The sequence below is a fragment of the Terrapene carolina genome, unplaced genomic scaffold, assembly GCF_002925995.2.
Source record: "Terrapene carolina triunguis isolate 2854851 unplaced genomic scaffold, T_m_triunguis-2.0 Scaffold93, whole genome shotgun sequence".
NCBI lineage: Eukaryota > Metazoa > Chordata > Testudines > Emydidae > Terrapene > Terrapene triunguis.
Genome location: NW_020664444.1, coordinates 13,014,326 through 13,026,510, shown reverse-complemented (window position 1 = coordinate 13,026,510; position 12,185 = coordinate 13,014,326). Strand labels below are relative to the sequence as shown.

General features: G+C 39.0%; 1 protein-coding gene across 1 annotated transcript in view; it reads left to right on the top strand.

The window, feature by feature from the left end:
* The window catches only part of DNAAF5 (dynein axonemal assembly factor 5), a 43,336-nt gene that overhangs the window by 20,978 nt on the left and 10,173 nt on the right, over window positions 1-12,185 (top strand). Inside the window, exons 8-9 of the mRNA XM_026650768.2 lie at window positions 3,909-4,077; window positions 8,189-8,336. Coding sequence (XP_026506553.1) covers window positions 3,909-4,077; window positions 8,189-8,336 — 317 coding nt within the window. The remainder of the gene's footprint in view (window positions 1-3,908; window positions 4,078-8,188; window positions 8,337-12,185) is intronic.

Below are 12,185 nucleotides of genomic sequence, written 5' to 3'. Positions count from 1 at the left end.
GCTGGGGGGAGGGCAGCCAGAGCGCCGGGGGGAGGGCGGCGAGCCCGACTGTGGCCCCGCTCTCCCCGGCGGCCGGAGCGCCGCGCCGCCCCCCTCCAGGTGCCGCCCCAAGCACCAGCTTGGTTGCCTGGTGCCTGGAGCTGGCCCTGCATCTACAGAGGCTGTGATAATAAGTAGTCCTTTTTTCTAACCATTATCTCATCTCCTTCATTCTCTTCCCCTCCTTCAAATCCTCCCCCCAAAAAGTTAAATGCCAATTAAATCAGAAAGCCATCCTTACTCACTATAACTCCTTGGTGGCCTACCCAAGTCTGTTTTTTTTTTACCTGCTCCTTAATTTGATGGCTGTTCTACTTCCTCTTGTATTGCTTTCAGGCATTATAGTCCAAAGACGTGTGTTTTACCAGTAATTATGGTCCTGTTACCAACAGGCTCCTTCCAAAGAGGCATATCCTTTGAAAGTTAATCTGAAAGGGAGAAATGAAACAAAGCTTACACAAGTATTGAAACAAGGTGCAAGAGATTCTTTCAAACTCAAAGTCAAATTACACAAGGAACTAATCTGGGATACATTTTTATAAACTTAATTGTGAATGGGTGAGTCCCCAAACAAAAATATTTGTATGTTACGCATCTCTGCAGTTTTTGGCTACAGAATGGGCAATAGTGTGGACACACCCACTTTCCAAACTTTGCAAATCCATAGTCCTAGAAGTAAAGCAGTTTCATGGAGATAAATTCTGGTTCTTGCATAAGACAAAGAAAATCCCCTACAGTTATTAAAGGCTTTGGATATTATATTTACAGATTTTTTTTTTCCAGTTGACATTACTTTGGATGAAATTCTTTGTTCTCGTTAGCTTTTTTTCAGCAAGACAGATGAGATTGGGTAGTTCCAATATTTCAGGTTTGTCACAAAGACAAATATAACCTGATTTTTCAGTTACTGAGTACCTAACTCCCAACAACTTCAAAATGGGCTGCAGCTTTCAGTATCTCTAAATATCAGCCTCATAATGCTTAAGGCTATGTCAAGAATTTATTCAACTGTGGTTTGTATATCTTCAGATTCTCCTTCCCTCATTATTAATCTGTTCCACACTTAAAAGGAAGAGCATTGCTTATGTTTTGTGAAGCCCCATAAATTCTACCTTAAATGATCTAAGAATTTCAATATATTTCTTGTGTATTTCTTCCAAAACCTCCACAAAGTACAATAAAATGCTTTTTTTACATAATGCATTTCATGCTTTGTGCCCTAGGCTGCTATACAATCCATATAAACAGCTCCAAAAAGCAAAATACCCTACTGAAATAGTTTGTCCATAGAATACAAATGGCTTACAACTAGCTTAAAAGTAGAAATATGTTGTTCTGAGAAGAGTTCCTTATTCAGGATCAAAAGATCTTGTGAATATACCTGAACCATCTGAACCTTTGAATTACTAAACCTCCAGGTTATTATTTAAGGAGGCTGCAGAGATACACTGGTGGGGCATCAATGATTCTCTCATGTGCTTCTAATTGTAAGAGAATAGTGCACTCTACTCTTCATACTTACTCGATTTTAGCTCCTCTGCTGATCAGTTAGCGATGGCACTGATTTCTTTGCGGGAGGCAGTGAAGCCTAGTGCATAGAGCTTTGGACTGTGACTCCGAGATCTGGATTCTATGCCCAGCTCTGCCGCTGGCCTGCTGAGCAACCTCAGGCAAGCCATGTCACCATGTTGTGCCTCGGTTTCCCCATCTGTAAAATGGGTATAATGATACTGACTTCCTTTTGTAAAGTGCTTTAAAATCTATCAATGAAAAGCACTAAATAAGAACTAGATTTTACATTATTTACTTGTCCTATAGAAAATGGAGACAGGCCATCAACTAAGCACCATGAAAATGGGGTAAGACCACCTACTAAGCACTATACTAAGCACAGTGCTTAGTTGGTGGTCCTCCATTTTCTAGATGGATGGAACTCATTTCAGCCATCAGATAGCAGCTCTGTTAGATCAATACTGAACTTGTCCAGATTTGAACTGGTGATATAGCGGTTTAAAGGCTTTATATTCCTTTACCACTCTTGTGAGTCATCTAGTCCTTTCATCAGGTGCATTTTGATTGTTGGTATGAGGGTAATTTAGCAGTTGTACTTACAGGTAGGTCTATGTCACAGTACTGTAAGTTCATCTCTTTGAATATTTATAGAAATTAAAACCCTTGCCGGTTGTCTTAAGAGACTCAGTCAAATGTATTACAAGGTTGTGAAGCTAATGCTGCACATTTGCCTATCTGTGGATTTAATGTGTACCCTCCTATGTTACTAGCACAAATAGAAAGTTTGAACAGTTTATTGTAAACCACCTGTGAACAATGCTTCTATTGTATCCTTGACTGGAATTACATCATTTTGTACTTTATTTTTTTTCATGGAAAAAGGAAAAGTTTGTTGTGATTGTTTATATGCAGAATGATAGACAACGGTTTTGATCTCAGATACACAGCTCAGTCTTGTGGAATGGTATGATTTATTTACAGGTCAACAAAAATACTTTAGAACACAAGTATGGAATAATTTGGACTAGAATGCAAAGATCCTACAGAAAGGAGCAATCCATTGTCTTGGGTGCAGGCAAAGTCGCTTAAAGTATAATCTTTGTACTTAGCAAATCCTGCCTTTTCTAAAATCTTTTCACATCTGGCACTTCCATAATGACTTGTCAGGCCAGCGATCTATCTTCAAAATTCTAAAGGGGCCAGACACCAGAACAGTTGAGTACAGTTTAAAAACAGCAAAACAAATGCATGTAATTTTAGTTGCAGTTAACTGTTTAAGGCCAAATTATGTCACCCATATTCACGTTGAATTCAGTCTTACACCGTAAGTAGTCCTATTGGAGTCAGTGGGGCTCCTTGTGAAGTTAAGGTACTGCTCAATGTGGGGATATCACAATCTGGCCCATAGGGCCTGATCCAAAGCTTACTGAAGTCAGTGAGAGTGTATCCATTGACTTCAGTGGGCTTTGGATCACATCTTTAGTGGACATGTACTTTGGATAGGAGACTTAAGGAGCTATAAAAGCAAACAATTTTATGCATGAATACACCTCTGTTATAGATTACTATGAAAATCCTTATGCTTTCTTGCAAAACACATAACTGTAGCTTGCATGTTCATCTGATGTTTCTTTATTTACATGTTTCACTTTTTCCTCACTGAATTAATGGACTTGGTAACATGTAAAAATGAAGAAGGTTAATGTCAATACTGTCCCCAAACTGGCAGGAGTTGGGAGTGCTGCAAAATCAGCATGCTCAGCCTCTGGGAAGATGGAGCACCTAGCATGTTTTTCTAAAAAAACATTCTGGCTGATCCAAGAAGTAGTAGTGATAGGCTTTGGAGGCAACCACATCCAGCTATTTTTGCTGGAGAGAGGTCACCTATATAAGTGTTTTAAGCATTATTGAGTTGGGGAGGAAACCACTACTTACCTACATGGAAAAATAACTGTTTTACAGTTTTGATTGGCTGTGAGTCCTTTTATGTGACACTGTGAGTTTCATCAGTTTTGATGTTGCATTGCAGTGTTCTGTGTGATGTCATAGGGAAGTCAAAAAAAATTTCCATTTTAAAACTGAAGTTAACAGGTATAATACTGTGATAAACGATGTTTAAATATTGACCATGACTGCCCTATTAAGAAACCGGAGGGTTTTTTTGTCTCTTGAATTTTCTTATATTTTATTTAAAAACTAAAAATAACTGATACTTACATATGTGCCTTTGCTGTTCTCTGAATTCTTGATGGTGATGACATTATGGTCAGCTTCATCAAAAATTTCCAAAAAAGTTTTTTTTAAACCGACACTTTGGTTAACTTCACCTACTTTGTTTTTTGTTTGTTTTTAAACAGGTAGAGGAATCAATGTGTTCATTAGCTCAGGTGCAGCATTTGAGTGGTTTTCTTGATCTCTATAAACAACATATAGATCAGCTTATGGAATGGGTATCTGTATCGCATGATTGTTGGAACTGCTATTCTCCAGAAGTATTACAGTTAGATGTCATTGCCACTCATTCAGGTATGACTCATTAACACAATTTCTTATGTTCTACAACAGTCTCCATGCCTTTCGAACATGCTGTATTTTATAAGTTTAACATTCAGAAACTTCACAAGTTCATGATGCAAGAAAAGGAATGAAGTTTTGAATTATTTAAGGAGCATTTCAGAATGTGTGGTCTGCCCGGAGAATAACAAAAATATTCATTTAACACTTGAATTTTTATTGTAATGAAACAACTTGTGTACTTATTTTAAACTGTATGTTTTACGTTTATGCCCCAATCCAGCAGAGCATGCAAGCAGGTGCGTAATTTTAAGCATTTGAATAATCCCATTGAAGTCAATGAGACTACCCATATGCATGAAGTTAAACACATGCCTTCATCTTCGCAGGATTGGGGCCTTAAAAATCTGATATTCTAGAAGTATTTTTTCTTGTTAACACAGGTAATTATTTACCTGAATGCAGCTATAAAAAATTTACCTAAAAATTCATATTTTGGATAATCGCTATCGAAACTTGTATAAATAAACTCACTTAGGCATTTTGTAGAAGGGAATCTCGGTATTTTAATTTTATAAAAAATAAAATCTAACCAGTTCCTTGCTCTAGCTGTTGTTCAGATGCATAACCAATTAGCTTATCTCAACTGAAATTGCTTGAAAAGACAGGAGTGGTGGACATTCCTCAGTGGAAGAAGAATTACTTAGTGACCTTCTCTTTCCCCTTCTTACAGTGCCATCCTTAAATGTGTCATAAGGCCTTCTCTATCACCATTTCTCCTTGTCTTGCATCTATGATTTTTCTAGTCTCCTGCTGGAACAGGTACCCCAACATAATTCCCCCTATTATATCTGGTAAAATCCTCTATGGTCTTTTAGGGACAAGTAGCACCATCCTAACTGTTAAGACTTCCAGTGATAAAATTACTCAATCTCCCTTCATCTCCAAAAGTGCCTCAAGAAGCCTACCTGAGGCACCTCTTTTGCTTTGCACAGAGACCAGCCTCTCTAAAAATTCTCCTCACTCTTAGGACTTGTCTACACATGGAGTTATTCCATAATAGCTTTTGCACTTTGAATTCACATCTACCTTAATCCTAGTTAACTTTAAAATGTAGACTAGCCCTTAGAGAAAAACAACAACTGTCCAATACAAATATCAAGAGGCCAACAGTCCTCCTCCTCCTTTCCTTGATTTATGGAATTTCTAGACATTTGTCTGTTTTGCTTAATGAAAAATAAATCATAAAATGTCTGGGCAAATATTTTGGCTTTCATCCATAGTGGTGATATGCTCTTTTCTGTGTTTTCTGTCTTGTCTAAAACAGCAACTCCTAGTACTATTCCCATTTTCTTTTCATTCCCACACATAATGTTGCATTTAATCAATTTAATGAGGTTTACTCCTTTCCAATTCCACCCTTTTTTTTTAATTTGCTGGAATTGGAATTTCTGTTGAAATAAGTGGTGTAGATTATTTTGTTCTCCATCTATTTAACTTGCTATTATCAAAATATGATGTAATGGCATTGTTTATAACAATACCTCAGGTCTAGCATAGAGCAATGCATCTGAATAATTGTTACAAAAATAAAACCTTACTTAGGGCATGGAAACTTACCAAGGTGTTTTTTATGCCCTGTGTTTAAATCTAGACATCTGAGATTATTATTTTGTTCCAAGTTTGAGACAACACACTTCCAGATACTAAGTGGTGTTGAACTTCTTTTGGAGTCTGAATACTTTAATCAGGCAGTTCTTCATGTGACATAATATTGTTGCTGTCACTTGGATAATAGTGGAGATTTAACTGCTGCTTTGGAAGAAGAAAGCATCACAGGTGTTTAAACTTGACCTATACAGAAAAAGAATTTCTTGATTATGACATAATGAAAAACTTCTTTAAAAAAACCCTTTCCAAAGTGTTTTCTGCTTATGTTGGCATTAGAAATATCCGGTATTTTTGAACCCGTGTTTGCTGGAGGATTCTTTGAATGACTGGAAAACTATTGGGATAGACATCCGCAAGAAACTAAAACCTGAGCAGTTGCTAAGGGAAAGTAGATTTTAGTCAAACTGTTCACAATCCTGTGACTAAAATAATGTTAATGAAAGCAGACATAAACAAACTCCTGATAATTACTTGGGAGAAGAGTTCTTGTTAAAAATTCAGATACCTCTCTCCTTTCAGGTAGGATTGAGGGAGCTCCTACTGTAGTTCTCTAGTTCTTCTGCAAATACAAAGAGGGCAAGACTAAGGTCTTGTCTACACTTAAAATGCTACAGCGGTGCAGAGGCACCATTGCAGCGCTTCAGTGTAGATACTACCTATGCCAACAGGAGGGTTTTTCCCATTGTCATAGGTAATCCACTTCTCCAAGAGATGATAGCTAGGTCAATGGAAGAATTCTTCCAGTGACCTACCACCATCTACTTAGGGACTTTGGTCAGTTTAACGAAGCCATTCAGGGGTATGGATTTTTCACACTCCTGACTGATGTAGGTAAACAGACCTAATTTTCTAGTGTAGATTGGCCTTAGTATTTCTGAGGTGAACACAGATGCAGAAGGAAGAATTCTTTTGAATAAAAAGCCCCAAACCTTTCAGGTCTTAATCATCACAATGAATCAAAAATAGGCACAAACTTTAATTTCCCTTTTGAGGAGGACAGCTTTAAAAATACTGGGTTAACACGGTGTTTGTGTATTGTTTAGGAGTGAAGAATAGATTATTTATGTAATCTCCCATGCTGAAATTTTAAAGTATTAACAGACTAGAAAATTTATTTGAAAAGTATGAACTTATTTCAAATAGAATAGTAAACTAAAACATTCATAACAATCTTCAAAATGCAAAAAGCCTGAGATAAGATAGAAAAGAGAAGAAATAGCACTTCTATAATTGTTCTGTCCAATGTTTTGAGGTTGACCATCCTGAACAAGCCCTTTAATATAAATATTTTGGAGACAGGAGACATTAAGGATCTTCTTGGTTTCTGTAAAGGAGGGCCTTCAGGGAAGAGGGGACTCCAGACCATCCTGCTGTCTGGAATCTTGGGATGAAATCATGGCCCCATTGAATTCAGTGGTAATATTATCATTGATTTCAGTCTTCAGTTAAACACCCGCAACTGGCCCATGTCAGCTGACTCAGGTTCGTGGGACTTGGGCGACAGCACTGTTCAATTGCTGCACCCACTAGGTAGGCTGCCCAGGCCCCAGCAGCTTACACTCAGGCTCTGAAAGCTACCCAGCCATCAGGATTGATTCCACCAAACATCAATACCTTCATGAGAATACTTCTTCCCCAGGTCTTCAACACCAAGGTGTAGTAAAGTTCTCAGCTAACCTCCTCACAATAGTCATTGGAAGCTTTCACTTGCTCCAAACAATATAAAAATAAGGCTACTCGTGACCCATAATATTTCTTTGTTTTTTTTTTTTCTTCGCCAGAGCAGAGTAGAGTATCACCTGGCTTCTAGCCAACCTAAAAACAGTCTTCTGCTCTTTCTTCCTCAGAGCAATGTAAAACAAAATACAGCCCAGCCTGTAAATAGTCTGAATCAAATACAGATTGAAACCTACTGGAAGTTTACAACCAGGTCAGTAGTGGCTTGGTCACACTAGCTGCTTAAAACCCTCCCAGCAGTTGACCTCTTTCTTACAAATAAATCAGGATAGTTAACAGGCTCCAGCTGCTTCGTGGCTTGGCAGTTTTAACCCTTGTCATTCCAGTGGGCAGTGGAAGGGCTTTCTAACATAGCCACTCTTCTGTCCCACTCAGGACTCTGACAACTGATACGTTGTGTCATAGTTATTTTGCAAGGACTGATGCAGTACACAAAGTAAAATATTAATTTAACACCAGAGACCCCTTATTAAATAGGTGCATCAAGTCTGTTCCGATGTTGGACTCTTGGCCCATCAAGCCCTTTCGGCTGCACAGGAACAGACCAAATGGCGAACTATTGCTACAGCCGACTATTCGGCTAAGGGTTGAAGAAGAAAAGAAGTAGTTGACCTTACAGATTTTACTGGATTTATATGCTGAACATTTAAATGCAAGATTAAAATAAATAAATATTTAATACAACTCAATCAAGATTTAAATATTTATTTTCTAGGTCCTATAATAGGTGAAGCCCTTCAAGACTTCATTCCCATCCTTAAGACGTGTCTTCAGCCAACCAAAGACCCACTAATGCGCTTAAAGCTTTTCACTATTTTATCACAGTTGCTCCAGAAAGCAAATGAGACCATCAACTCTCAGGGGTAGGTACAGCTCTGATTTCACACGTACCACCTGAACAGTACAATGTTATTCAAAAATCAAGTTCATGGTAGTTATTTAACCCCTGTGGCTGTGGCTGCATTAGCGTTTCGGGGGAACTCTCACTGTGTACTACAGGTCTCTGACATTTTTACTGTCATATTATCTAACCCTGCTCAGGAGAGTTTGGCATGACACAGAAGTAAAAAACTCTGGTTGGGCAACGGTGGATGGTTTTGTTTTGTTTGTTTTTAAAAACAAAAACCTACTGTAGAAAGGCTATGGTTGCTGTGAGAGCTGAGATGAGAATTTTAGGAATGGAACAGTGTCTTTCTGGCTGGCTGTTACAAGCAAGGACTGAAGATTTATACCCTCCTTTTTGAACCGAAAGGTTTTAAGCCATGTTTCTAAACATCTCTGCCTACGTTGTATATTCAGATCACTCTGGGGCCTGAACTGCAACATTTAATCATATGAATAATCCTATTGAAGTCTGTGAGACTACTTATGTGAATAAGGACTTCTTCTCCCATGAGTGGTTACAGGATCAGGCCCAAGATTTGTAAGTCTTTTTCCACTAAAAATAAGGGAGGTCAGAAGCAATTTGGAAAGCATTTGCATTGATCTGAGATTTAACCATTTGCTGTATGCTGATGCACTACATCCCTGACCTGTAATTTAGAGTGCAAGGTCCTTGGGGCCAGTACCATATCTTCCATTTGTTTTATACTGTCCTTAGCTCTCTCAGGGTGCTTAAATACTTTATTAGTTACTTATTGTTAGGCTAAACTCTGAATGCCCAGCACCCCATGTGACAGGAAACACTCACTGCCAATGCCACCTACTGGTTGGGCGGGGGCGTGGTGGATTGTTTCTTCCCAGGCGTTCCCCTTTCTCACCACTGCTCTATCCTGCAGAGGTCTGTCCTCAGTGACTCAGCCCTCCGGCCAGGTCATGTTTGCAAGTCCAGCCCTTTCAGGGTATAAATAAAAAGTCCAGTAACGAGGAGGTCTTCAGGATCAACTGGGAGGTTCAGGGCTTCCCTCTTGGGTTAGGGCCTTGTGGTCCAGACCCTTGTATCTTCAGGGTCTTCCATCAATTAGGTTCCCTGCCAAAGCTTAGGCTTTAGTAGTTGAGCTTCTTTAGGTGTTGGTAGGGGAGCCTGGGCCCCATCTGGGCAGGTATGTAATGGTTGGCAGCTAAGCCCTGCACCTTAGGATGCTATGCAGCTGCCTCCCTGCATCACTTCCTACCAGAGAGTCTTTTGCCTGGTGGGAAGTCCCTTCCCTGGGGTCGTCTGTTTCACCTAACCCCACCAATTCCTTTGGACCCTCAGATTTTTGGGTCTCTGTGATCCGGGTAATCCTCTCAAGTGAGTGAGTGCCCCACTCCTTTATGACTTCCCTAAAATATCTCCAGTCTCTGTTTAGGATTACTGGGTATGTCAGGCTAGATGCTAGTGCTACAAAGAGGTTTCCCCACCAATACTGCACTTCTGTAATGGTTGTACATCTCCGTGCACACACTGGAGGAAGACAGCTTCTCCTGGGATACCCCGACTGTCCATCAACTGTTCTTTAAGCAGTGTCTGACTGCATTCTGACTCACCTGGCCCTTACACTTCCACCCCGTTAATTTGTACAGAGACTACCATTTTTAGCAGGGCCTCGTTTTTTGCCCAGTTTTCAGCTGTCCGGACTTGCCCATAGTCACACTCCTGTAAAGGGGCAGTCACAGCAGAGGTGACCCTATTTCCCAAAGGCAGAAGTGTTCCCTAAAGTAGAGGTCATAGCCTGTTCATCACTCAGGGAAAGTCTCTCTCTCCTCCCTCCCCCCCCCCGCCCCTCCCCAGAAGTCCTTCTCTGTAGGCCCGAATATTCTCTGGGTTTCTGTTCCAGGTTGGACCTGGGACCAGCAGACTTGCTGTGGCCTTGGGCCGTTGGAAACATTCAGAGGCGTAGTTCCAATTAGGCCAGCCTCCTTGTCTGGCACATGCTTCAGAGCGCTCTGGACCCAGTATATCTACCACCTGGTATCTTGGAAGGGGGTCTGTCTGCAGCCATGTAATTGCCCATCAAGCTTAGGGACTCGGCCAGTATCTTAGGCCAATGACATACCACTAAGTCTCTTCCCCCATACTGGGATGATCAGGATAAACTGCTCTACTGAAACTTTCTCAGCCACCTGCACCCCAGTTCACGTCTTAGATTGTAGTTAGCGCCAGCAATGTTTCTTGAGTTTCTGGCCCACCACCTCAGGTGGATATTGTGGAAATTACGATGATATGCTTCTGCCCTCTCATATGGAAATGACTCGTATTTTGTTAAAATTGATTTGGGTATAGCATATTAATATTGTTTATAAAATAAACTGTAAATAATTCAATTTAATAGTAAATTGAATTTGCTAATTACAGTTGTGGAACAGAAAATGGAGAAAAAGGATAAATCTAGAAGAAAAAGTATTAAAATAATTGACATCTAAAGAAAATAAGGGTAGAGTATAACTATTTGCATATGTAAAATGGAAATAATGATTTTTGTACTCTGTAATAGCACTTTGAGATCTACTGATGATAACTGGTATGTAAGAGCTAGGTATTATTATTATGGACATAGAATCATGTTAGTTTTATAAACAAGTGAAGACGAAGTCTCAAATTAGTGAATGCTATCAACAAAGAGGGGAAAAAGTCTCATTGTATGGAGATAGCTCATATTTAGAAGTTGGCCTGTACAGATATGATTGAGATTTTAGCATTGTATAAAGTACATTCTTACTGTTATACATATAGTAATGAAAATGCATAAATACATAGTATCATTGTAGAAGTAACCAGAGAGATTCCAATGTTTGAACTACAACCTCATCCTAGAAAATGATGTTCACTTTCTTTCAGTCATACAATAGCATTCATTATGTGAAAGTAATTTGCTTTCTTCTTCTTACACATTTTAATTATTCAGATTGACAAGTTCCTATGTACCTTAATAGCAGCTTTTGTGTGGCCATCTCATTTTGTCTAAAAGTCTTACAATATTAGCCCTAAATTGCTTCACTGATACCAAATACAAGGCATTTTTGAAGAAATTATTCTTCACAGATAGCATGCCATTATAGTAAGTAGGAAAGGCTGCTGGAATCTACCTTTATGTTTTGACAGATTTTCTTTAACTGTTTAAAGAAGGCCTTACCAAAAACACTAAAGTAGCTAAGGGTCACTTAGCACAGACCACCTTAGAGCTAAAAGGAAATTTGAAGTAATAATGGTCCACACTCAGGGCTTTCCTAGTAACCTATTGTGTAGAAAATGACAATTATCTTTTGAAAAAAACTTTACAAATGCATTAAAATGTGTAAATTGTAGAAACTGTAAATCAAAGGTTTTTGTCAGATATTTATTTGATTTTAGAGGTTATGTTTCTTGTTTATTGCTGATTCTTAAGTGCCACCTGCTGGGCAAGAAGCAGAAATGAGAACATAATCTTGCATATCTCTAATTCTGATTGCTAATATAAACTGAAACAGTTAAAATCCACACACGTTTTTTTAATCATATAGAAGATATAGATTTCCAATTTGTATGTATAGAGAACTAGAGAATCAATGTGCTAGAGAATTAATGCCTGGCACACTAGCCAATCAGATTATTTAAATCATCTCTCCATATTCTGACAGGTTTCAGAGTAGCAGCCGTGTTAGACTGTATCCGCAAAAAGAACAGGAGTACTTGTGGCACCTTAGAGACTAACAAATTTATTAGAGCATAAGCTTTCGTGGGCTACAGCCCACTTCTTCGGATGTATATCCGAAAGCTTATGCTCTAATAAATTTGTTAGTCTCTAAGGTGC